The sequence below is a fragment of the Synchiropus splendidus genome, chromosome 1 (genome assembly GCF_027744825.2).
Source record: "Synchiropus splendidus isolate RoL2022-P1 chromosome 1, RoL_Sspl_1.0, whole genome shotgun sequence".
Taxonomy (NCBI): Eukaryota; Metazoa; Chordata; class Actinopteri; order Syngnathiformes; family Callionymidae; genus Synchiropus; species Synchiropus splendidus.
The window spans coordinates 20,689,722-20,716,582 of record NC_071334.1 but is presented as its reverse complement, the minus strand read 5'-3'; the positions used below and the strand labels follow the sequence as shown (position 1 = coordinate 20,716,582).

The 26,861-nt window shown below is 41.6% G+C and overlaps 1 protein-coding gene across 3 annotated transcripts; it reads right to left on the bottom strand.

The window, feature by feature from the left end:
* Positions 1–681: 681 nt before the first annotated feature.
* On the bottom strand, positions 682–26,289 carry farp2 (FERM, RhoGEF and pleckstrin domain protein 2). 3 transcript variants are annotated; one of them, XM_053887140.1, is made up of 28 exons: positions 26,194–26,289; positions 25,368–25,598; positions 18,703–18,807; positions 16,339–16,381; positions 16,181–16,259; positions 15,950–16,047; positions 15,706–15,820; positions 13,144–13,291; positions 12,946–13,041; positions 12,704–12,867; positions 12,553–12,621; positions 11,908–11,965; positions 11,559–11,811; positions 8,165–8,349; positions 7,941–8,030; positions 7,225–7,358; positions 7,075–7,156; positions 6,771–7,008; positions 6,562–6,692; positions 6,409–6,477; positions 6,243–6,332; positions 6,087–6,107; positions 5,823–5,905; positions 4,085–4,203; positions 3,750–3,913; positions 2,487–2,594; positions 1,893–2,044; positions 683–1,662 (listed from the first exon to the last, which is right to left on the bottom strand). In XM_053887140.1, the coding sequence occupies exons 2-28, from the start codon at positions 25,566–25,568 to the stop codon at positions 1,569–1,571; spliced, it is 3,189 nt and encodes a 1,062-aa protein (XP_053743115.1). In that variant the 5' UTR covers positions 25,569–25,598; positions 26,194–26,289; the 3' UTR covers positions 683–1,568. The 3 variants fall into 3 exon arrangements, with proteins under 3 accessions (XP_053743108.1, XP_053743115.1, XP_053743124.1); XM_053887149.1 differs by lacking the exon at positions 6,087–6,107; XM_053887133.1 differs by lacking the exon at positions 6,087–6,107 and having other exon boundaries at positions 682–1,662; positions 6,771–7,156.
* Between the last annotated feature and the right edge of the window lie 572 nt (positions 26,290–26,861).

The following is a 26,861-nucleotide window of genomic DNA, read 5'->3' as shown; positions in this document are numbered from 1 at the left end:
TAGACTTCTTTTTTGGTGACATTCTAAATGTTTTTAAATACACAAGTTACTGTAAGGAATAATGGTTCTGATCAACATGTTTTTTTATTTTTAATAACATTTTCCAAAATATGGTTGGACATTAGTTCAAGGTTTTAAGGGTCTGTCCAGCCAAAATACTGATGTGACAGGAAAAAAAAAAAGAATCCTCAGTTTGATGGGTGGAATAAACGCATTTACTATTTCAGTTATTTTGAATACGTTTTCATTTTATATACCTTTATTTAAAGATTATCAACATTTATCAAAGTATGAGCATTACTGCGATTTAACTGGTGAATAACTGCAACTATAACTATTTAATAACTATAACTACTACGTATTTTAGCTGTTTATTTTATTTCCAGTTGGGGATAAGAAACATAAATATAATGTAATTAAACATTTAATAGAAATGTTGATAACCAAAGGGAATAGCAATTTGCAATTTTTAAAAAGGTGTGAAAATGAAAAGCGAGCATTAAGCATTATTTTAAAAATCAAAATGATGACGAATATTTTCTATTTTTAATGCAAAAAATTTTGCACTTCTCATGAAGGAGCAGGGATAGGTTCCAGTCCTCAAAACCCCATTCGGGAACAACCCGTGCAGAATAATGTGGAGCTCACCTGGTGGACTTAAATGATCACAAACAACTCTATTTTTCAAAATGTTCGATACAAACACTTTGTAGGTTTATTTGCACTTTAATGGAATAACATAATGACTAGTTGATGAAGATCAGGATAGTGGCTGACTATGTGTAACACAATAAATAGGACTAACTGCAACAAACACAAACAGAGTGTCAGAATGATTGGTTCCAGTCTTCATATAAAAGTGACAACCAAGCACAGCTAACGTTGACAGCATGTCAGTGGTGTCTGCTAGCTCAGACAGACCTAAGAAACGGACGTACAAGCTATGAGGTGGTGAAGTTAAATACTGGATTAGGCGCTGCTTTGTACTTCCCTCCGTTATAGCGCTCCATTCACAAAGTTAATAGAAACGATGTTTCATATTTAACTGGCCAAAGAGTCAGCTGACTGCCTGGTGGCATGAGGGGCCTAATATCTGAATGTAATAAATAGTCATTACAACGCAGTTAACCTAGAGCCTATGTTTGTGCATTTTGTTTCCTGACAGCAGCGTAAACCTCGATTGACTTGACTCCCTAAACTTCCTCTAGACTTTATGTTCCCTCCATCTCACACTTCTCTGCGACAAAACACCCACATGCCGTTTCCTTCCTCTGACATACACATACTTCAGACCCTCTCAGTCAATATTAGAGCTGTAAAAATGGAATGGTCCCTTTTCCCATCAGTTGTACGAGTTCTAACCAGCAGACAGTAAGATACACATTTGCTTTGCTATATCCTGCTTAGCGACACACACATTATCATTTACATCATAGTAGAGAACAAAACAACGCAGCATTAGTGTGACAGTTCAACTGGCAGTGTGAGTCAAACGGTGTGGTTCTGATTTCAGACAGTCTTTCCATCGGACGGGAGGCCCAGCCCCCTCATACACACTGTTCACGTCCTCAGTTTCCGTTTATCTCCATGGGACCTCCTTTTGGTATGAGCAGACTCATGCGGCCCGTCGTGCTGGCTGCACTCTTGATCACCTCCATCCATCTGAAGAGAGATGACAGACAGTCAGCAACGTCAGGTGGGGAGCTACAGCACACGTGAGTTTGATATTCCACAGTTATAGTCAAAGGAAGTCAGGTTCAATGGATTGGAAATGGACGACAATGACCACCAACTCTGTGACACTATTCAGTCATCATTTTTAAAGAGCCATCAAAAACAACAACTACAATACAAAACAACATCATATTAATTATACTACAAACCACACTTACCTCTCAAAGGTATATTCACTCTCAGCACGGAAAAAGTAAACGTGGGACTTGAACTGCAGCTTGAAGACGTACTCTTTGTGAATGCTGTCGGACTCCTCTGGGGTGCTGACTGTGTAGCCCAGCAACGGCAGGCTCGCCAACGGGAAGTCGTCCTTGAAACAAGACGCGGATTGCAACGGTCATTTTGGACGCTTGGCAAAACAAATGCGTACAGACACCTTTGTGTGTTGGGAAGTGGGCTTGTTTTTTGCTACTGTGTGGGGACCAATTCTTGACAAAAACAAGATCATTGTGAGGACCGTATGACTTTGTGGGGACATTTGGCTCGACCCCACAAGGTTAAGCCTCAATCTGAGGATGGAGACTTCAAAATAACTGGGTCATTATAATTAGGTGTAATTTTGTACAGAGGCATGTTTTGCTATACTTGTGAGTACCAAGCCTTGACCACAGGGTTAAAATGTAAAGCAGTTTATTAAACGTTTGGTTTAGGCCCTGGTTAAGGTTGGCCATTTGTTTTGGATGGTCTGGTACAGGGTGAAAGGCTGGGGAAAGCATGATGGCAATGAGAGGTGTGTGCTTGTGTGTACTAACCTGGTGGGTCTTGTAGAAGAACAAGCAGAAGTTTGTGAAGACCACCCAGAGCTTCTGCCAGCCGTTACTATTCTTAAACTTCCTCAGCAAGTAACCGGACAGCTGATTCTGTAGAAACAAAGAGCCAACGTTTCATATTTTGATCGTCATTTGCAAGATGCTGTAAGTGTGCCTACACAACTGAGTGAAGGGATATATGTGGCCTAGGAATTTTGTTTGGTTTGTTTGTTTGTTTTTTAAACTTACCCTCATGTTGCTTATGCTAAAAAAAATTTTTTTTCATTTCTCTTTTTTCTGTCATAGTCAGCATCTTTCAGTTTCCAAACTACAGGCTGATCATCTTCTGTTTTACAAAACATCATGTCACACACACTTGCTAACTTTGAAGGACTCGGAAATATCACACAACAAAAACTTCCTTGTTTGAAAGAGACACAGAGCGGTGTTTTACGGTAAACAGGACTTATTGTGGTTCTCATGTTCTGTTTTCCAGTACGATCACCTCTATTCGTTTCTAAAACCTACAGTGTCCTTCAATACATTTTGTTCTCACCACTATAACGTCAGCGTCATCTTTCTCGCACTACAGAGTCAATGATCAGCCAGTTTGTGGATGAAGTTACTCAGTGAGCCACAGGTAGGTGCTGCCCTTCAGTTTAGCAACTTGCCATCCTTCATAGCTTTACACAGTAATTCATTGTCAACACGAGGGGATGTGAAATCGGACATGACTTTGTGATCTAATACCTGATTCATGCGCAGGTAATCAGTGAGAGACAGGTTCTGGTTTCGGTACCAGCAAACGTGAGTGATGGTGTTAGGTCTCTGGCCTTGGCCGAGAAGATATCGAGGAGGAAGCTCCGGTGAAACAGCTGGGGAACAGAAGGCTGAAAGGCCGGAGAGGGTGTGAGAGAGAGGCAGGAAAAGAAACAGAAGAAGACCGTGTTAGCATGTTAGCGCCGCCAGAAGAAAGAAGGGAAGCTGCCGGAGACCCTCCAGGACTGCTGAGTGGAAACTTTAGTGAGGAGTTTACCGCAGGCACATGATAAAACATGAAGAAGAAGAAAAGGGTAATAGAGAAAGCAGAGGCGGGCGAAAGTCAAAACACGAGGGGATTAGGCCAGGAAGACATTCAAGGGAAATTAGGGTGAAGAAAAGCTTTGACTCTAGTTTGCACAGGTGAGTACTAGCTGAACCACCTAATGACTTGTTTTGTGTGTTTGGGCATGTTTGTGTGTGCAGTGTGAGGCGGAGGAGGAGTACCTCCACAGCCAAGCTGTGATCAGACATAGACACGCTGGTGTTGCGGTGCCAGCACACATGCATGGTTGTGTTGGCACGGTGGTGCGTCTGCTTATCCAGGGAAGTACGGGAGGAGTTCATGTCATCCTCCGATTCCTGCTCCAGAGACATTTCGTCAGACGAGCCTGTGGGAGAGGAGGAGGGGGGAGGAGGAGGAAGCAGCGAAAGGATTTGTGTGGAGGATTGGGATTAACTACACGTCGAGAGCTCCTACAAGTCTCGGCCTATAAAAGCACAAGCGCACAACTGATGCAGCTTCACTTGAACAAAAGAGAATGGCGGCGGTCAGCCCTTACGGTTCGAGCGATCTCCGAGATCTGCGTCCAGGAAGATGCTGGATTTCTCCTGAGACTTCTTGGACATGTCAATGGCCATGTTGAGGTCCTCGATCCATTTGCTCATCTCCACTTTGGAACTGAGATTTCAATATTTCATGTTGTTTATTCATTCATTCACTCATTCATTTTACACAAGTGGTTTGAAGTCGGTATTTGTTTTCTGCTCCTTAAGTCTGAAGAGGGATTTGGCCACCTGCTGTTCCACATTGATGAGAAAGTGACCCCACGTGTGTGAAAATTCTAGTATCCACCTTGTTCACTTTTCCAGTCAGTGGTCTTGTGCTGATCTTTACGACATTTCTAAATCAATAAAGCTCTGAGTTGGCCCTGTACCAAGGAGGGACAATTTCCCACGTGGCCACATGTAACTCTTGCTGGGTGTGAAATACTCAACATGTGCACTAAAACCAAACTAAAATGAGAAATATAGATTTAATGCACAGAAGTTATGTATGTTCTGTTTGTCAACAGAATAACTTAAGAACGAGCATGGCAGACGGCGGAGTGAAGCACTGGAGCGAGGAGCGATGAGGCCATCTTTAATGGTCCATTGTTTGGAAACAATTTGGCCTTTGCAAGAATAGAGATGTTCTAAATAGGTTGCGGTTCAGGTTTTGTGAAGGTGAAGTACAATAGACCGGCAAGGCGACAAATCTTTCCAACCGACCGTCAAGACAGTTTTAACAGAGTCAGTGCGTGAGTGCAGGTTGCAGGTTCAACCACTGATCATTTAACATTAAGAAATGTTGCACTCAATTTTGATGTTCGTATTGCAGTTGTATCTATATTCTAAATGTAGATATTGAGTCTCCTTTTCGTACAGTACAGTATTACAAGCTAACTTGTGGTTAAGTCAATCTCAATTGCAGCACTTTTTTTACAAATAAAATGAGAAAGCATTTGTCATTGAATGTCGACTTGTTTGTATCCAGAATTAGTTTCACTCGCACTAGTTTAGTCTCCAGGTAATTGTTTCACCATTACACAGGTTTATGACTTTAAATCTAGTGAATTGATTTGAACTCATTAAATCGTTTCAAATAATATCGTTCAGCATGAACCCAATTCATATCGGCAAACTCAAGCCATAATACAAATCTAACTGTTGTTAAAATGAATCATTACAGTGTGTGTTTTGACATATCTGCTTAACAGTACTGCAACCTGTAAATTTCAGTTTCAAAAATGAATCAATCTCAATGCGATAGCATATTACTTTGAACAATAATAACTTAAGAGACATTTTTAAAACACTAAATCAGTAGTTCAAATAGGACAAGACAAAAATGAATGTTGCACACTTGTGCATGTTTCCAAAAACAATTTCTGTTTTAGGGCGTTTCTGTGTTAGGGGCGTAACAAGGTGCAGGTCTGCATTTCTACATTAGGCCTTTATGTCAGTCTTCACCCAACATGGTTACCTTAGGTGTTTCTTTCTCTGGTCTTTGTAAACATCTAAATCGTGCCTTTGTTGAAGACTTAAATTAATTTTATTTCTGCCATATTTTCATAATATTATCACTCTGTTCTTACAATGACCATTCAGTGACACGACACATCATTCAAAGTAGACACACACACTAAATAACTAGTGACCCTTGCAATGAATCTAACTGGATCTAAAAACATAATTCATCATTGAAGCTTTTTTCACCAACAACATCCTACATGTGATGCTCCTTGGTCCAACACTCACCTCGCAGCCACCACGATAGTCCTCTGAGCGGAGTAAATGGTGAAGCAGTGAGGCACAGACCACTCGTTCTCACTTTCCTCGACCTGAAGACAGAAAAAGAGCTGAAATCACAAGAGCGCAGCCACTTTCTTCTCCGCTTGGCCGCAGAGACATCTACGAGGACTGGGGCAGTCTGCGTGGTTTGCGTTAATGTCTATGATAACGTGGAAGCTGATGAAGGGGTCGAATGTGGACTCCCGAGCTGCCAGTGCTCGGAGAACTTACCGGCGTGTCCAGCACTATGAGCTGCATCCAGGAGTAAAGCAAAGACATGTAGAGTTAGGAGACTGAGCTCCTCCCTTTCCCAACACACTGTCGTGTCAGTGGATGGTTGAGGAAAGAGTTTTTTGGAATGTTTAAAAACGTAGCCGGAATACTCACAATCATGCCGTGGAGGGGCAACTGTCCATGCACTTTGAATTGATTTGTCGCTGTAACGCCTTTGCTTGTGTACAGGAGCATATCTGAGAACTGTGGAGGGGAACATGTCAAAGATTATTATGATATATTATGTTGCAGATAAACAGAGGCAGGCGTCTGTACTGACCAGAAAGAACATTCTTTGTTGCAGGCCCTTCTTCGTCAGTTTATAAAGACAGCCCTCTCGTATGAACTCCTAAAAACACACACAGAGAGTCGTCTATGAAACACTATGTGTCACAGGTTTAGCCACTCTTGTCTTCCCTCCCTCTACACTCACTCTGCCAGGTGCCGTTAGATTTTCTATTCCAATCAGGTCTCTCTGCAGCTCTGTGAGCTTTTGGAAATTCTCCAGTCGGATTAGACTGCTCTGAAGTTGCGTGGCGATCTCTGCCACCTCCTTCAGGGCCCCTGTCGAGTTAAATCCCAAATTAAGAATGAAACTGGAGACAGCAAGGGGTTGAAGGTCGCTGCAAATGGAGGCCTCACCCTTGCAGTCATTGAGGTCGCGGTGCGATGGTGAATAATGTTTGCACAGTCGCTCCAAGATGAGTTTGTAGTGCATGAGGCGCTGGATGGGCTTGAGCAGGAACGTGTTGAGGGGCAGGTAGCAAACCTTCTGCAGTTCAAACTCTTTGTAGACTGTCTCCAGCTTCTTCAACCTCTTGCTGGCTTTCTCCAGCTCTGTCAACACCTCATCATGCTTCTGCAGATAGGTGGTGAAGTCCTGCAGGAAGCGCATCAAGTTATTTACGCAGCTGAGGCCGAGGAAGACAAATCCAAGTGAAATCACCTTGAGAGCAGTCATGTTCCTCAGCATCACGTCACCAATCCTCTGGTAGTCTCCTTTGGCATGAGCATTCGAGCGTCCCTCCCTGAAATAGGTACATCTCTCATGAGAAAACCTTCCATGCAAACGATGGCTTTGTGACAGGGATCCTACCAGAGCGCCAGCCTCTGATCCAGCTCCTTCAAGAAGCCTCGGTGGAACTCATAGATGGGGTCAATGTTGGAGAAAAGAAGGTTCATCAGACCTTCAGGCATGGCGTTCTCTTTGATCACAGCACTACGGAACCACTGAGACAAGGGGAAACATTTCATGAGTCATTTTACGTTTCAAAAAAAAGAGAAGAAGAGCCACAGATTATCTATGCACTTCATGCAGCAAAGAGCACTTCTGTGTACAGACCAAACTTAAATTGAATTATTGTGAAGTCGAAGACTACCTCTTATTGTAACACAAAACCAGGCAGGATTTTCACTCTCAACATGAGCTTTTCTGTGACTCTCTTCTATCTTTTATTAGTAAGTCTGAGTGTGAGAAAAAAACTGGAGAACAAACTTCAATTGAATTTGCCAAATTACAGGTCAAGGAATAGATTCAATATAACACTTGCTGATGTTCAGGATTACCATCTTGTTCCCGGAATCCTGTCATAGCGAGTTTTGGAAGTTTACTGCCACCTGCTGTCCAATTGAGCGCATTGCTATCAATTGTTAATACTTAAAAAGGTATGGAATTATATTGCTAAAATAAAGGAAGCACAAAAAAACGTGAATGGAGTAAGGATTTGCAGAAATCATTAATATTATCGAATATTATTGAGATACCATCAAATGTTTCTGGCCCCCATTTAAAACTAAAAAACAAAATCTCACCACTGTGATGACTTCCAAGTCTTTCAGGTACGTTCTCTCAGTCGTCAAAATCTCTTTGGCAATGAAGTAGGCTTTGTCAGTTGGATATCGCTGAGGAGACAAAAGCGTTAACAAATTCTAGTGATACCAAACAAACACAACCCTGCACTCGCACACAATGATGCCAGGTTTGTGAGCAACTGTTAGGAAGCAGCAAGTGGACGGGTGGCATGCAAGCAGTGTACCTTCCTTCTGCCATCCTCCTCCTCCTCTAGCCGGGCATTGCTGCCCACCTCGGTCAGGATGGGGCTTTGTAGTGGTGACTGACTGTGGCCAGGGAGGCTCAGTGTGGACATCTGAAAGGAGGGGGACAGACAGAGTGGACCCTTGTTGCTGAAGGGAGAGAGCTGAGGACTGTCCACGGCTGTATCTGTGGAGGACACAGGGAAGCAATGTTACAGAACATTTTTTTCCCTGCAATATCAGTGAAGAATCACATCTAAGGACCACTTCCTGAAAAAACTTGTGTATCGAATGAAAAGAGCTGCTATGAGGCACCAAACCATGGCTCCCACATTTATTTTCCCGTCACTGTTTTCATCTCCCTCAACCAAAGACAATTGATTCACTGCCTTTTCAAGACTGACTCCACTAGATTTGCTGCATTTGTCCTGCTAAGATTGTTGCAACAAATGTTGGGACAAAGGACGCACACATGCTCTGTAGCCACAACTGGTTCAACACATCTGCTCTTTTGCTTTTTGAAAAAACAAAAAAAAAAAAGGGGAAAAAAAAGTGGGGAAGGCCAAGAGGCGGGAGGGAAAAAAAAAGCTACCACTCGACCCGGAAATAATTGCTCACGCAGAGACTTATCAGGAATGTGGTTTGTCTGGAGGGCTTGTAGCTGTTTATGCTTTATCTGAGAACCCCACAGGGAATGACATAAGAGTGGGGGTGGAGGGCTGCGCTTGACAGCGGGGGATGTGGGTTATACAGGGGAATGCCTGTCCAAACACTGTGAAAAGGCTACACTGAAAATGTCACCACGGCAACCTGAAGACACCCGTGTGTTGCTTGTCTCAGCCGATCAAAATAACTGTCAGGTCATGAACTTACATGAGACTGGGGATATTTCCTAAATATTACTTAAGCAAACACACTAACGCATGTGATTACCAAAGTGCAAACACACTGACCGGGCTGGGTTTGTTTTTTAACACTTGAAAATACTCTGAAAATAATTACATCACCAGACCCCAAAAGAATGTAAAGTCTGACATTCATGGTACCCAAAAGTTATTACTTTATTCTTGAGAGTAAGACATACAAACATAAATACATGTTTCCTGTAGTTAGCAAATATACATTTAATGTTTCAGAACACCTAAGTGCTGATGGCTTGGTTGAACTGCGAAGACGATCTCTGACGGACTTTTACGACTGTAAAACACTGAAGTGAACTCCAGCAAGAAGGTCAGGGAGAGGGGAACTGTACACCTGAGACCTGGATGTTTGAGTCTTGCAGCGAGATTAAAGTAAGTGCTTTAAAGAACTGTGGTGCGAGTGCAGCCAGAAAAGTTCTCTGCAGAACACAAGGGAGACTTTAAACCAATAGAGACGAAAGAAAGCCCAAGACTTTAGCTAATTCGAATGTGATAGAATGACTCGAATTGAAAGCAGGACCTCCACCTTGTATTTACACGAGTCAGTGTCAGAGAAATGAGCCTGTGACTGCAACATTCCTGTCCGTTTCATAAGTGCAGCAATTTCAAAAAAGGCCACAGATTACAAAGAACTCTCAGCTGATGTGCAAAAACCATAAATTCCTTCCAATAAACAGAAACTCACTGCAAGCATGAGACTACCAAAGCAAAAAACGGGCTGCATTCCAGAAGCAGGCCGAAGTAATGAGAGACTATAACGGTCTGATATTGGCACAATAAATGCTTAATTATACCCACAAGAGGATTTTCAAAAAACATACTGTTAAAATACTTCAAAGTGTTATAATGAAGCTTAACTTAAAGTACAGCTCATACCTGTTCACCATTAAACATAATCAGATTGGATGGAACCTTCAAGGAAGAAAAAAAAAACAAATCGGACATAGTTGCAATGGACGGCCAGCAGGTGTCAGCAAAGCACCGAAGTGAAACTATGGAACGGCAACATGGACCAAATGGAAAGTTACTTGAACAACAAAACCACTTGATCTGAACAACGATCGCGTTCCTTTCCCCCCTGAGATGCGAGAACTATCCAAAAGACTTAACCACAGACCCAAGATGGGTTTTTAAACTGACGTGATGATGAGCGTGCTTGCTGTAACACATGTTTAAGTCCTGAACACCAACCGCCAAAAAGATGTACTACTGTACTATTCACTACAAATCACGATAGTAACATAGATCAGCTTTGTATGTTAAGTTTGCAAAGTTAGAGCTACAGTGAGTGCAAAAAAAATGTCTGTTGACTGAATTTTCTGTTTAAAAAAGTGCTCCTTCTCTTAATCTTAATAAATGGATCTTGTCAACTCGAGGTTACAGCTGACAAGTTAGTTGGCATTTCATTGTATCGTCACACGTCCCTACTTCAGTACTGATTGGCAGGATAGAAGCGTGCACTGTTGCTGCATGCTGAATATATGTTTGAATCATTGTCACCTAGTGCTTTTTCAAACCCCACACTGTAGCTTCAAGTACTGCATTGGAAAAAAACGTTACATTTTCATGTGGGATGCGCTGGAGGAGTCAGCGAGCGCCAGGTTCTGAAGGTTTTGACATTGCAGAAGGAAACTTTCAATACCACTGCTTCCTGCAAACTGGTTAGTGTAGAACAAGTTCTGTTCAGGGGGAAGGACGCTGTCCGAGCCCCAGTCAGATTCTGAATCTGAGCTTCCATTCCCAGAGCCTTCGGTGGCTGTGGGCGGGTAGCTAAGCTGCTCTAGCTGCTCCACCAGGTCACTGAACTGAACAGCAGAGCTGCTTTCCGACCGCACGGAGTAGGCCGGGAAGTTGACCATTGAACTGGCTTCCGACTGGATATCAGACCCTGGCAGGCGAAGGGACGAGGAGTCTGGAGCACCGTAACCAACCGACAGTGACTCACCTGCGGAGCTCAGACCCAGATTGTCCAGCGAGCTGCACTCAGAGCGGTTATTAACCAATGAGCTGGTCTCAGAGTGACCAACGAGGCTGTCACTGAAGGTATTGGAATTCCCGTTAAGGTCCTCAATGCCGACACTAAAGATCCTGTTTTTGCTAAAGTCGGAATCCTCAACGAAACCAAACTGATCTACTTTACCGTCACGCCCAAAAGGGTATGCCTCCGCCGCGCCACCATAGAAGGAAATCTCAGTAGGATCATCATCGATAAACTCTTCAGTGACATGCAGAGGAGAGCTGGACTGAGAGAACATGGGTTTTTGTTTAGTACGCAACAGCTCTGCCTCAAAAGCTTCAGGTGTCAGAACCCCCATCCTCTTCCCTCCGTTGCACCCCAGCGCTGAGCCACTAACTTTTTTACCAGCATTCTTATTTTCCTCAAAGACATTTTTGGGAGGGTGGAACTGGGAGGGGCCACTATCTACACACACAAACATGGGGCTGCAGTGTCCTGCGGCCAGATTGCTGGGGGCACCTTGAATAGTGTAGTTAGTTGGGGACACTGCCTTGACAGGGTCTTCCTTCGGTGGGCTGGGGGGTCGCATGTCTTGGGGTGGGGACTGAAGCTGCTGCTGGGGAGCTGCCGACGGGCTCATTGAGGGTAAAGGCTGGGATGGAATCTGGAAGTCTTTTCGAGGGCTGATGCTTGAGACGTGAACAGGACGATAGGACGTTGGAGGCGAGGTGAAGGAACCCATCATCCTGAGGCTGTCGTTGAATGACAAGCTCTGTCCAAAAAAGAACAAAAATAAGGATTTCAGTCAGTCAAGTATGAAATGCACGGAGACAACAATGACTGTCTACAGTGCTGCAGCTCAACTGACCAGTTTTGGCACATCTGAGGCAAGGGAGCGGGAGGACATTCGGATTTTACTGTTCCTCCTGTAAAACAAAGTTGAACCAATTATTGTTGACAAACCCGCTTTACGGACATGACATTATGACATATGATGTCAAATCTTTTCTTTGACTTCTCTCTGCCTTCAAGTCATAAGCTTGTGACTTGCACCAGGATGTCGCCCAGGTCGCTGACATTTTTAGAGCAAATAAACATTTCACAACTGGTCTAATGTGTGGACAAAATAATCGACAGATATGTGAACAATGTCTCACAACATTCTGACCTCTGCCCTCAAAAATTCAGTTCCAAGGGAGCGTCCTGGTCATGGCAATAAAATGAAGGAAGCAACCAAGATAAAATTGGCTCACTAAATAACAATGCTCACTCCAGCTTTCAAAGGTTTATGAACATGCACAGTCTTATACGCGAGTTGGAGTTCAAAGATTATGAGACATGGAGTTTCTAATGTGTGAACAAAGCAGTCAGAGTCACTTGTTTTGGTAGTTTTAGCAGAAAATTTGTATGAAATGTAAATGCAAAATATGCCAACACTTTCTTGACTGTATTTGATCCCACACACAAAAGTAAAAAAGACATTTCTATAATAGATTTTTAAGCAAATGAACACCTCTGATATGGAGTTCTTTTGGCTCCGTTTTCCCTGACATACTCCACAAGTTGCTTCTGCGTTCTTCCACTACAAGAAAACATTTTTTTCATTAATTTAAGTAAGACATGAGGAGCATTTGTTTCATGGTGTTAAAAAGAACATTGCTTACCTGTATCTGAAGGAGGACCCTCGCGTGAAGAGTATGGTTTTGGATTTGGGTTGGGGTTGGTCAAACAAACGGAAGAAGGAGTGATACTCCACACAGATCTTCCAAAAGATTTTACACTGGTCACGACTTCCCATCAAGAACTCAAGGGTGTCTTGATGAGGGCCCTAAGAACAATAAAAAAAAAAGTAAAATCATACCTTCAAGTTCAGAATGTTAAGTTTAAGAACTTGTTGGTTACGCACATGAACTTCTGGATGAAGCTTGATCAGGAATCGCTTCCTCTTAAAGCTCAGCTTGCGAATCTTTGACCAGTTAAAGGTGTTGATTTTGGTGAAACCCTGATTGGGTGAAAAGAGCCAACAAAAACAAATGTTACAGTCGGGTGGTCATGTTCTTACAAGACCTTTGTGAAAGACCTGAGGCATGGGAGCGACCGTCACCTGAAAAACCTGAAGGCCCATATGAGCGACAGCCAAGTTGATTTTGGTTCCCTCCCTGTCGGCTGCCGGGTGGAAACGGACACCATACATCTCCAGTTTACGAGCGATTTCCAGAATTTGGAAATCTGATTCAGCCGGAGTCTGGCCCCTGCAGCAGGAGAAGGAAAAACAAACATGGAACCGTTTAATGGAAAAGAAGGACACACCAGCAAGCTCTGGTGCACTAAGACTCAAACGTGAGCTCAAGTCCCAGATTTGAATTTGTGCATAGAGCTTTTTTTTTTTTTAAGTCTGGAAACGACATAATGCATTTAAATAAATAAAAAAAAGTTATGTTGTAGTTTCATTTTAGAAAGGATAATAAACAAATGAAGAAGTTGATAAGTTGAAGGGCAAAAAAGAGTGGCAGTATGAAGGATTTAACAGCCATACTTCAACCCTAGTTTCTTCTTATAAATGATCATTTTGAAAGGGGGAAGACCACACAGTGAAATTGGCACGGCAAGGAAAATTGTAACAACTAATCATTTTTTTCTGTTAATTTCCATAATAAAGTTTTTGGTTTTCTCATTTTTTTATTTATTTATTTTGTTTTGAAACAAAAAGGAAAATAAAGAAAAAAAGTTATCAGACACAGTGGCAGGACTATTGAGTATTAATATGATGCTGATTCATTCTCTGTTATTTGTTAACTTTGCTAACGAAAATGTTGAGAACTGTCGTATTGTAACTTTTAACCATTCAGTTTTGTTAGTTATTATTGTACAGAATAAATAAAAAAAACACACAATTTGATCTCCACAGAGTTCCACAGTTTTTCCAATTTTAAGGGTGTCTGAAAACTATTTTTCAGCCACTGCATATTATTTACATATTGACATAAAATGTTGGAATTAGAGGCATTCAGACTCTTTGTGTGGTATAGCTTTCAGTCACTTGATCTAGGCGCTCAATGAAAAACGTATCATCATTCTAACATGGCATATTCAGTTTTATTAACCCACTGCTACTCTACTTTTATGCCTTATATAGTGGGCTTTAATCCCCTTTTAATGTACAGATTGAGGAGGCATTATCTCAAACCCTGTGATTACAACCAAACAGAATGTTAGGACGACATATCCATCCAATCATCAACACATTCTAATTTGGTTCATCCGTTAAGCGGCGCAATCTCCTTAGGGCCCTCCCCTGCTCCACTGGCCTTCTGGCTAATAGACTGTCTAGGGGCAGGGATTAGGCTGGGGGACTCACCCCTCCAGCTCCCACTCTGGCAACCAGGGGAAGAGATTAGCAGAGATCTATGGAGCTGCCGAACACACAGGCCACTGAAAGGAGCTCTTATTGGAAAAGCACAGCACGAAAAAAGGAGGCTGCTGGTGGGAAAAGTGCAGTGAGCAGTTTGCCGTGACAGTCAACATTGAATCGAAGCCCTCGTGATGAATGTTTAGGATTCAGCTCATCACCTCCACCGAACGAACTAGTTTCACTGCGCAGCTACGCTCAAGACAGGTGGCATGACAAAGCAAACTGGGTATAAGATGGTTGATATTTGCTTTAATATTCATGGTTTGTGTGAGATTGCCAAAACAAAGAGAAACCGGTACTTCTGTTGGTTGGCTTCCTTTCAAGTCGCAGCAAATGTTAGCACTCAACAGGGCGTGTTGTGTTATTAGACTCATTCAAGGCTTAGGAGAATTAATTAACATTACATATTAGAAAACATGTTGAAACTTTGTCAGAGGCTGATTCATAGCCAAAAAGTTGATATGTCTTGTAAGACAGTTTGCGAGTGATACTTAGCGAGGACACCATTTGGACCGTTACATACATAAACTCTTAGGTTCCCCTGGCCACAAATCTGGAGATGTGGAGACAGTTTTGCCGTTCAGCGCCATGGTCTCTTGTTTGTGAAATGTTGACCTAACTCCCTCACTCCCAAAACGGCATCATTTATTCCTTGTCCCATTTCACATATTTGCTGCAAATCCCATCCAGATCCATCAACAACTCTAATTATTCTGAAGGTATTTAATGCTACGATCAGGTTTCAAGCTGCCGATGACTGACACCGATCACATGGATTGACTATCAATTTGTAAACAAAATGTAGGAGTGCTACTGAGTACATGATGATGAAAAATAAAAGTTACATTTTATTTACTTCAAGCTTATTGAAACAAAATATTGAATTTGATGTGGAACTCCAGTAGGGCTACACCAGTGCTATATACATTCATGAAGCATGTAGTAAGAAAAAAAGACAAGGGAAAAAAAAATACCATACACATACCAAACACCATATTTGTCAAAAGCGCATTCTTTAAATGTCATATTAAATCTGTTGTGTTGAAACAGGATGCAAACTTCACATCAGGGCTGCAGTGAAGTTCCACTCAGCAGACATGCTCGTGATGCTGTGTGTGTTTGTTTTATGTGATCGGCATCTACTGAACGCATCCTTATTCATGGCAATTGATGATGATGATGGTCAGTGGTTTATGGATCGGAGCACCACCAGTTTGATTCGATATTCCAGTCATATGTGTGCAAATAACTTACAGGTGGCGGCGGTGAAGCTCCATGATGGACTCTTGGACTTTTTCTTGATAAGGCAACAGCTTGTTTATCCTCAGGAAGTCCCTGTCAGCTGCATCATCATAGTCACCGATTTCAGCTATGAGCCACACAAACAGACCAGTATTAGTTTCCTTCAGTAGTGTAGTTTTACCACTTGCTGTGGTCTGTGTAGTCAGCAAATGATGGTTTGAAAAGAAAATGAATTAGAACATTTAACTTCACATACATTGGACAAGGTGAGAAGCGAGCAAGGCTCCAGTATTTTCTGTGCATATCAACCGGCCCTCCATCAGATCTCTTTTCATTTGCAGGGAGAACAAGTATCTGCACAAAGAGAAATGAACCATTGCTCTTCATGTCTCTTGAAGAGGACCACAAAACAAAATCAAACCCAGCTTAGCTTGAAACAGAGCATTCCTCATACACTAGGTGGTTTGTTGGAGGAAATGACACTGACCTGGTGTACTCTTCCTGCAGCTGACCTGGGTCTGGAGGAAAGAATTTCACCGACAGTCTAAATAGCGCGTTGGCTGGTCCTGTGAAGGAGAAAAAAAAAACAGTGAGTGGATGTTCTTATTTTATGGAGCGGAAATTGCAAATTAAAAAAATGCTTACTTCTGACTTGTTTCACAATCAGCTTCGTGGGTTCCAGCCAAACCTGATGAAGGAAAGAAACATTTTGTTTGTTCATTTAATAGAAATAGCTGGACTAAATCCCACACAACACTGGATGAGGGGTAAGACAAGTCTACTTTATGAGCGAAAAAGCCATTAACAGCGGAATAGTTTCAGGCAGGTTTGACAAGAATTTAACAAAAGCACAGATTGGATATTCAGTCAGAGATGACACCAGTCTTGGACATCATTGGTATGAATGAGCTGGATAAGGATCAAAGATAATGTATTCCCAGTTCATTTTAGGTGGTATCCTATTGCTTAGCAATACACAACACCTTTACATGACCATTTAATCTAGGTCAATAACGGTAGATTCTTCCCAATAGAACAAGACAGTGGATGCTAGTGGGGTTGAGTCTCCTCTGCAGGCTGGCAGGGTTCTTCTTGAAAGAAGAGTGAGTAACTTAGGCAGTTGGGAGAGGCTCAAATAAAAGCCACAGCTCCTCCATATTGTGAGCAGTGATGGAGCCAGCATTTAGTCAGGATGCCTCCCTGGTGAGGGACTTGAGCATATCCCACTGGGAGGCACCGGGGTGTATCCCGGTCATGGTCGAGAGATTATGTCTCTGGACTGTCCTGGGAAATATCCAAGGAGTCAGAGGAGTGTTCTTGGGGAGAATGCAAACTGGGCCTCTTTGTTTGGAAGGCTGCTCTTGCGACTTTATCTCAGACAGGCAGAAGGACATTTGGAATTATTAAATGATGTGTGTTAAACCACCCTAATTGTCTGAGAATGTGTGAGTGGGTGTCTCTCTACACGTGCCCTTAGACGGACTGTCAACCTGTCCATGGCCACTGAGAGAAACCAAATAAATATCATTAAATATGCTCACAAAAGTCACAAAAGTGATGTTGTAATAACATGTCAGATCAGTTGCTACACAAAGATATTAAAACCACCTTTTCGACTGAATGTTCTCCTTAAAATGAGGATTGTTTATTATTATAATAGTTGGGAGCGGAAGGCAAACGGCCTTTAAATCAGACTTGCTTCTCCGGTCTTATTAAAGTTGTAGTTAATCTATTAATCCATACAGCTCCTGCTTGATGCCAATCGGACAATTAAAGCTTAGTTGTCTCAACTGTGACTTGAGTCTGAGCTCTGCATTGGTCAGCGAAATATCCGCGGAAAAAAAACCCATCTCAACAGGTGATGTCTCAGGATGATGTCCTGAATTCCACTCATGTTCCGGACTGAATAAAACAATGGAAAGTCTGACGTGCTTCAGAGGCTTTGGCCAGACAAGCTAAAATATTTGTGGAATGAATATATATATATATATATATATATATATATATATATATATATATATATATATATATATATATATATATATATATATATATATATATACACCATACCATAGTATCGATACAAGAAATTAATAATTCCATAACAACCATTTTATGACTCTTTTTTTCTTTCAGCATTAGCTGATATTAACCAAGAGTCCATGTCTGCACTATATGGGAAGCCATTTTTTAAATCATTTTACGTGAGAGCCTTTAGAGCAGGAGTCACTCTTTTGATGGTAAAAGTTCTATACATCAGTGCTCTTCCTGCAGTATCTACAGAGTTTGAATGAAGAATGACCGAACGAGTGCTTGACTTATTCACCAACTCATTCAATAGTGCGTGAGCAATTGCTCTTACAGTGTGCTGTTGTCTACTTCATTGTCTGAACATCTCCGACAAGCAGCTATCACTGCTGTTGTGACTCAGAACACTGCATGAGCATCTGCTCTTGTGACGTTCTGACGTTGAAAACAATAATGCTGTTGCACAGGGGACCACAACAACATTAAACAGTGGATAACACTAGCGTTCCCCACTAAAAAGAGTCAAGCTCTCTCGCTCTCTTGAACCGCACAAAGCAGCTGTGCAACTATAAGACACATGTTTTTTTAAAGGAGGGGCACAGTCTGTGTGGCGGACTGACTGTTTCTTCCCCAGTTGCTTCTCTCAGAGCAATTTTTTTATTAAATATAAGTCCCACTTCCACACAAAAACAGTTTATCAGCCAAATTATGTAAAATTCCACGATATTCTGTGTTAAAGTTTCTGTGTTGCGTTTGTTTTAGCCAATTCCGAGTCTGCGATTCCATGATCACAGGGCTTAGTACCCCGATGGTATTCTATGGAGGCAGGAGCGAGTATTTGACGCATATGAGTACAGTTTAATAGGCCACTGTCTGTGCAAGTACTGATCGGGACATCCCTACTTCAAATCTCACAGTTTTGACAGCTGAAAGCTTGATACGATTTATAAACTCTTTGATGTGCAGGGACTAAATACGTACCCAGTTCATCTGCATGTTCTGAAATTCCAGGCCAAAGTAATCACTCTCTATGAGGTTGCCCCGCTGGAAAACTTCATTCAGGAGGTCCTGTCCATGCGCTTTGGGCTGCGAGAAAAAAAGCACAAAAGTATTGCTCCATGTTATTCAGTATTCTCATGATTATAGCAAGGCAACAAGGAGGTCCACCATGGCATAACGGATAAACATGAGACACTGATTTAAGTTGGAATAATATTAAGGCATACAAAAACCACAGCCAAATTAGATGGAAACCAGGATTTCAGGGTGAAAAAAACAACACCCTAGTAGCACAACAATGTACCAAAGTCTAATGGTTAATGACAGAGACCGAATATCAAAAAACAGACATATCTTGAAATCAGGTCTTTTGTTTGTCTGACGTAGTCATGATCCTTTTACTCACCACCTCTGACAAAACAAAAGCTGTCTGCAGAACATCTTCTACACGAGGAAAACACTTTGCTGTTGACGACCCATTTTATCATTTCCCTGGTCCTAGTCTCATTTCAAATGGCTTCCTTACCTCGGATTTGTGAGTTAACAGTGAAACCTTTGTTGACTGGAAACGTTCATTTATGTGACCGAGCAGCAAATTCACAAGAAACAAAATTTCACCTCCTGGACTTTCTGGGGTTTGTTTTTACTCAAGGAAGAACTAATTACCATGTACCAAGCACACACTGTAGTTTAGGGTTGGAATCCAAGTCTGTGAGTTTTTTAGTAAATTATAGCCTTAGACATCTGGTAGTAATGTAAAATAGTATTTTTAAAAGCCTTATAAAGAGAGTGCTTTGCATCGGCAGAAGAAAAACATCACAAAGAGCAACAGGAGATCTACTACAGTTCAGTGCTTTGATACGATGTTCCCCTTAGAGAATATATAAATCACAGCTGAAACCTCTCAGTGGAACATCCATAAATTTCAGAATCTGTAGTAAAGCTCTTTTTTTCTTTTAAATGCATTTACTTGGGCCGACATTGGTCTCTCATTGACGGAAGAACGTGGCATGTTCAAATACCATTTGTCTTTGATTAGATTCCTACTACACTGACCATGCAAGTGAAGAAAGCTGATTTAGAGATTGTGGAGGTCTCTTTTAAAAGGGGCCCAGTGCAATATTTCCTTCCTGACCAGAGAGAGTTGTGACCAACACACAATTCTGTCACATTTGAGATGCATTCCTGCAACACCCGAGAAAGTAGCAGTCATTGAGACTCAGTCCTTGTTTGAATCGCTTGAGATACATCTCAGCTCAGAATCCTCAGTGAAGCAGATTCAAGTGCAGAATATTAATCACAAAAAAATCATAAAATGATGGAATTAATAAGAAAACCATATAACATATGTCACCATTGCTACAAACAACACTATCAGCATGAAAAACAAATGGCATTTACTGACCCTGAGAAGAGAAAAGCAGCACCGTCCACAACACATCTTGAATCAGCCAATTCTTTCCACCATTCTATTCTTCTCTGAATATAATTTGATATTTATTACGGGTTTTGTTAAGAGAAGCTTCCCAATTTGCCACACTGTTCCCTTTTAATATCAACATCTCTGAGAGTCAATTAAGATACACACATGTCTGACACAAGTTCACGTCTGTCCCAGGAGCAAACACACTACTTATAAAGAAGACATTTGTAATAACACTGCCCTTGTATGTATTAGATGTATTGATTTTTTTAAAAGTGAATGGTTCAGAACATCACAGACTCATGACTCCTTCAAATGAGTTCACTGCATCTACAGACTCTTAAATAAGGCCTGTTGAGAACTTGTTTTAATACAGCTTTGTATGTGCTAAATAAACATTTGCTGGTGTTTTGTAATTGGTATTAACCAACCTCAGCAAATGACAGGATACTTCTCCTGTGTGGTGGGCCCTGTTCTGAGTCGTTCATTCACCCCATACAGGAATACTTAACCTACATCAGTCTCGAGTAATTCTTTATGTTTTTCATCCTCCGAGAGGGAGACATGACATTTGCGTCATCTTGACTGAACTGAAACTGCAACACAGCACCTCCTTGCAACGGCGAGACAAAGACGTAACAGAAGAAGAGCCCAAAGCACAGTTTACACCTGGAAACCTGAACACTACTGGACAATATACATCGAGCCAAGACTATGAAAAAAAAATCCCTTGGTATTACGAATAACACCCCATTTACACCTTCAATTGTGTCACGTGCTCTTTGCAGTTTTCATGAATGTAACCGTGCTGAGTAACACAATAGAAGGTGCACAACTGTAGATGTCATGACTCAAGACAGAAGACAATTTCAAATGGACCCAAAATGTGTTTAGTCATTCTTTGGCAAATTCTATCCTAACTAGACACTAAATCTGCAATTATATCTGTGACATGAATTTAAAATTAGGAAAGTTAACTGGAGCTTAATTACACATTCCAGTAATGCATCAAGACTAGAGCTAAGCATCAAGTTAAGCGGGTAGATTGGCCAGCAGGCTGAAAGGTCAGAGGTCAATCACACGCTGGTTCAGTGGCTACCCTAAATACAGGGATATTAACGCTCAGCAGTATTACATATGAATTATTGATTTAATCTTGTGAGAAGAGAGAAGAGCACATTTAAACTGAGTAAAGTTGAAAACCATTATAACAACTATTTATCACTAAAATGACCCAATACGTGATTGATGGCAAATCACACTCTGTTCAGCAACAATCTACCGCTAAATTGTTAACAAACCAAAACAGAAAAATAATCCATCCTTTGACCCAAATAAGTCAATTTAAATCTACAGTCAGCTTAGACCAAAAGGTTTGCCACGTTGTGAAATCCAAACTACTTTTAATAGTCAGTGAGAGGTGATCGTGTTTACACCCAACTTCTGAGCTGTAGAGGCGGGTTAGTGGGTCAGTCAATCAAGTTTAGAAAGCAGCAGGGATTATGAGAAACAGATGTTTGACTTGGAAACAGATTATAAGTGCACGTGTGAGAACGAGCAAGAGGGCACTTCTTTGAGAAAGCAGCAATGCAAATGGGTACTTCCCTTCTGTACAGTATGGCAAACAAAGGTCAATGCACAAACAAAGCCGTGCCTGACTTTTTCAAATAGGGGCTTTCATACCGTTTTTCTGGTTGAACATGATTTTCCAAGTCGTGTGTGAATGGCACTAATCTGAAGTCGCACTTCCTTCAAACAGCAGGGGCATGTCAGGGTTTGTGTCAGGCACAGTAGGGAAGAACATTGTTTGGGCCCTGCCACCTCAGCATTTCCCGCAGCAAAACATTTTATAGCTCTGGAGCTACTTTCACAAGTCTGTGACAAGACACATCAAAGTGGTGTAATGAGTCCCTGCCCTGAATGAAACCTTTGAATTAAAAGAAACGGGTCCCTTTTTTTAGACGGGGCTACAAGAGACGTCTGCAAGCACCTTGACAAATGCAAGAGGGTAATCAGGAGCACAGGCTTTACGGCTGCACAGTGTGCTCTGATCACCTGTCCAACCCAACCAATCCACCCGGGTTACAGAACAGGGTTAAGCATGACGTGTATGACTGGAAATCATTATGCTGGTTGTGTTGGATTGTAAAAATAGTCAGAACATACACCTTAGACATCATATTGCACTAAAAATGTCATCCTAAACTCTCAAGATTTTTATCAGAAGCATGATTATGTAGTATACATTTCTGAACATCGATTTATTTACTTTCAGTGGGAATTTGATTGCACATAGGTGCGAAATTAATGACAACAGAACAATATTTTCCTTTGGCTGACTGTAAATAAGATTTTTACAAACAAAAGTACAAAAAACAAAAACATTTTCTTGTCTTGGGCCTCAATTGTCAAATGAAATGCTGAGCAGCTCACATTGTTATTGCACCAAAAGTAAGACTTTCATGTGCCTTTGATTCATGTTCCAAATATTACATATAACAAATCATGATGAGTGCAGTTAAAGGGACACTCCAAGAATAAATAAGCTTTTATGACCGAGTGTGTGTCTGCAAATGAAGACATACCAGAACAGTGGAAGTATGAAACTTATTGCTTATGCTATTTTAAGTTCCCATTCTACAAAGTCATGCCAAGTGACTTGGAATGGTTGAGATTCCTGGTTGAAGCGTTCAGCAGAGCTTCACCAGCATGTCCCCTCCCCCACAAACTTAAACTTTGTACTTGCCACAACTACTCCCTCTGAAGTGCTCTTTTAACACCAGCTACTGACCCCCTTTACTCCCTCCCCCTCTTGGTTGTCAGGCCTGCTATTTATGTGCTTGTTTGCCAACACTATAGCAAAGAAGGGCTTGACTCCCTCCTTCAAACTCCCTTGACTTCACCACTCCACACACAGCTGGCTCCATATTCCACCCTTGGCCCTTTTAGCAAGTCTTGGGTATGGAGTTCATGCCTGCAATTGGAAATGACTGTGTAGCATAAAAGGAGCCAGTGTTTTCCTGGCCTGCCTCCGTGTCCAGAAACCACAAGGCTGAGCCTTCTCCTTGTTCTGTCTGTGGGAGGGGCCAGTGTACAGGCACTGTGAAAGCACAAGCCTGCTGCTGATGACAATGCCAGGCACCTAAGAAAAAGGTGGATGACTGCGGGCAAATACACAGTGTCAGTTTTTCCAGGTCTGGAGATATATTATCATAGATACCAGAACCGTCATAATGCCATTATTCTCAAAAGTGACAAGGAGAAGCAAATACAATGTAAACTATCATGAATTTTGTTTTGGCAATAAATTTGATTCCGATTCTGAGTCTGAATGTCACATCATCTAGGTACCATAGCAACGGTGGCATCTGAATGTCAGACCAAATAGGATTTCTTGTATGACGTCATTGAAAAAATATAACTTTAACTTTAGGCTCGTTGGAGCTGACTGCAAGAAGTGGCAACATTATCAAAACATCTTGTCATATTAAACGTTTGACATAATTTAACAGGTGTTGATGGATGAGAAACAACACAGCCAATAAATGAATGGATGACATGAGGTAAGCTCATGAGTAGAGAAGTGGGCAGCAAAACGAAGTCCTGCAGATCAGAGAGACCTCAGTGAATAAACAGTTGTTGAAGGCCACAACTATTTAAAACATTCAAGCCTGCAATTTCATGTCTATTTTTACTGAAAGGCTGTGCAAAACCTCCAATAACAGAAGAAAGTGCAACAGTGTCTTTCTTTAGCCAAACTTCAAATCATAACTAGCTTGTTTTATTTTGATGCATTTCTCTCAGTGATTCAAATGACTCTTATCCAGCGGACAAATGAATATTCCTCTTCGCAGCCCACAGCCTCTGCGAATGAACGGCTACATTGGGAGCTGTGAACAACAGGGGTACACAGGGGCCATCTTGTTCTTGGCACACAACAGGCTGCATGACAACAGGACTGCCGAACCCGTGTATTTCTGTCATCTCTGATCAACACCGTGACGAGAGCTCACATTGACCATTTGGAACCAGGCAAGCTCATTTTGGTCCAAACATAAACCTAAATAGAAGAGTGCGGCAATTCAAAACATTTGCCAAAACCCTTAGCTGCGTAACATTTTAAGACACAAAAAGTAAACAACAGAATAAACACCAAGAAGGTCTGTGTACACTACAGTGTCCTAAAATACATCACAAACAATGCTTGGTTCTCTGTGTTTACTTTTCCTTTATAACCTCTCACAGGCAGAAATGGCAGGAAACTAACACTGATGTATTGACTTCCTTATTGCTTCCGATGGGTTTTCTCAACGAGTCAAGCAGCTGACTGGGCAAACATTGAAAAAAGTGCTCCAGTTTGGACATGAATGTTCGTTTAAATTAATCACTGCTATACAAACAAGATTTCTGTTTCTTCTAAACCGAGTCTCCTGGCTTCAGTATAACCAGGGTAAATTCAAGTAGCACTAGAGCTGTTTTTTCCCTGTCATTATACATATAGATATCTACTGGGACATGGCTGTACCACACATGGTCTTCTTCCATCTTCATGCAACCTCTAATTTAAGATGACATCCCAACCAGACACCAGAACAGCCTCAACCCTATATGCAGGAAAGAATCAATCCACTGGCGAAAAAGTAACCATCTCTCCATCTATTAAAGAAACACCATTGACCTTAGAATAGAAACCAAAATGTCCCAACAATGGCTTTTATGGTCCAAAGGTTTTGGAAAATAGAAACAAAAGTGGTTCTGTATCTTTAGATGAAATTCCCTGATCACATTCATCACATTGCTGCTGAGTGTGTTTCATTTGACTGATAATTGAGACCAGCCACATCTACTGCTCAACAGGAAGTTGAACAACTAACAGCCAGTACACGCAGGGAACCACATTTAGCTTAAGTTTGTGGTTAGAGATTCAAATTGACGGAGCATTATTCTGTAAACCTCCAAACAAACCTTACATTTTGGCTCAATGACTGCTTGACTGTAAAGTCACAAATTGATGGAGTTTTGTTTTTTTGGTATTCTAGAACGATAGATATGAACAACTAAAAAGAGCTGTTGCACTCGGTTGCCCCAATAAGAAGCCTTAAGGAGAAGGGGATTTTACAGCCAAAGCCATGCTGCAGCTGTCACCAACCCAAGTCCAGGCACGCAAACAGGGCAAAGAAGGATCCTCACAGCAAACACAGACAAAGTTAAAGCGGTAACTTACGTCCATGTCAAAGAAATCCTGGGAATCATCCAGACCCTGCACACGAATTTGTAGTCCCCGTCCGTGATTCTTGTTCCCACTGCCCATGTTGGCACTGAGACTCTGGCCGGGCTCCAAGGTGCTGATACCTGCGTTGAACTGAGCTCCAAGCCTTGTTCCTGGGGTTTGCAGCACCCGGTATGAACCCTCCACCTCCTCCATTGCTGCTCAAAGGAGCAACCCTCCTCACTCCTGAAGGGAGACCAAAAACACTGAGAGAACTGTACTACAATAGAATAGGTGGAATTCTTATACACTATAAGTTTAAAAACAAATCATTTAATGTATTGCGGCTCTGAAAGTGGTTGGTACATGCTAGTATCTTACATTGCAATTGTGCATTATTGTCCTAGATGTGACTTGAAATAAGTATAGTGGGTTATAAACAAAATAATGACCCATCAATGAAAGCAGGCAACGTAAGAGTTAGCACGGCAACACACACGACTGCACATCAGCAGACAGGATTTACCATTACCAGAGTAATTCACTAACGCTAACGTGAGCTACCTATTTCTCAGGGACACTATGGGATTAGGGCGACCAGTCATGCAAAAATAAAGCTGGTCTAAAGAGGGATCTAAAACATTTTGAGTAGGTTAGATTCACTCATGACAAGCGAGGACGCCAGACGTATATCTCAAGCGACTTTTTCAACGTGGCGATACTTTTCTTACTGAGCAACACACCTCGGCAGACTTTAAACAACAACAATGAAATCAAAGAGAAAACACTATGCTATTGTTATTTCACTTGCAGCGTTGAAAAGTTTAAACGGGTCACTTACCACTATTCCGGTGTCAGATCTAAATGCTAAAAGTTAGTATGTGAAACCAGAGCACGGCTCCGCTCCATGTCTCCATCCGCAGCAGTGCGCACTGACACTGCTCTCTGATTGGCTGCGGCTGAAACGCTCGCTCTGTGATTGGTCAAGACCACATATCAGCCTGTTGACTGAATAGACAGGATTTACCTTTCTCTTCTTAAAATAACTACGCTAAATACGTACATACGTAACGTTCACAATATGCATTTTATGTTTACTCTTTAAATAATCGTTTGGCTTCTATGTCTTTAATAGCTTCCATATACAGGCACAACGCTTTGGCATATTTTATTTAGTACAAAGGCGCTGGCGACAAGATTTATTCTGAAATAAGAGTGCTATCGTCATCATCAGTGCTTAATGGAAACAAAACAGTGCTTGGGTTGGGTTAAAAAAATGGCTTTAAGGGGCGAAAACGCCAATCATTATAAAACAGTGACCTCTACTGGTCTTTTTTTGTAACAATCGTTTATTTTATTTTTTTTAATAATGACATCAACCACAACAAATACAAAAAGACACAAAACATGTATGTAGGATGTATTTTTCATGAAGTATGACGGACGAATGTCCTTTAGGAATGTTCATTTCTGTCACTCCAAACTTGAAGGATGTCTCATTTGAGTGAT

Excerpts from the sequence above, each read along its gene's own strand:
- farp2 (XM_053887133.1), bottom strand. The coding sequence starts at position 25,568 with ATGGAGGAGGTGGAGGGTTCATACCGGGTGCTGCAAACCCCAGGAACA. Across the intron at positions 16,260-16,338 it reads GATTGTGAAACAAGTCAGAA|GACCAGCCAACGCGCTATTT; the intron begins GTAAGCATTTTT and ends TCTCCTTCACAG. Across the intron at positions 4,204-5,822 it reads ACTATCGTGGTGGCTGCGAG|TTCCAAAGTGGAGATGAGCA; the intron begins GTGAGTGTTGGA and ends TTGAAATCTCAG.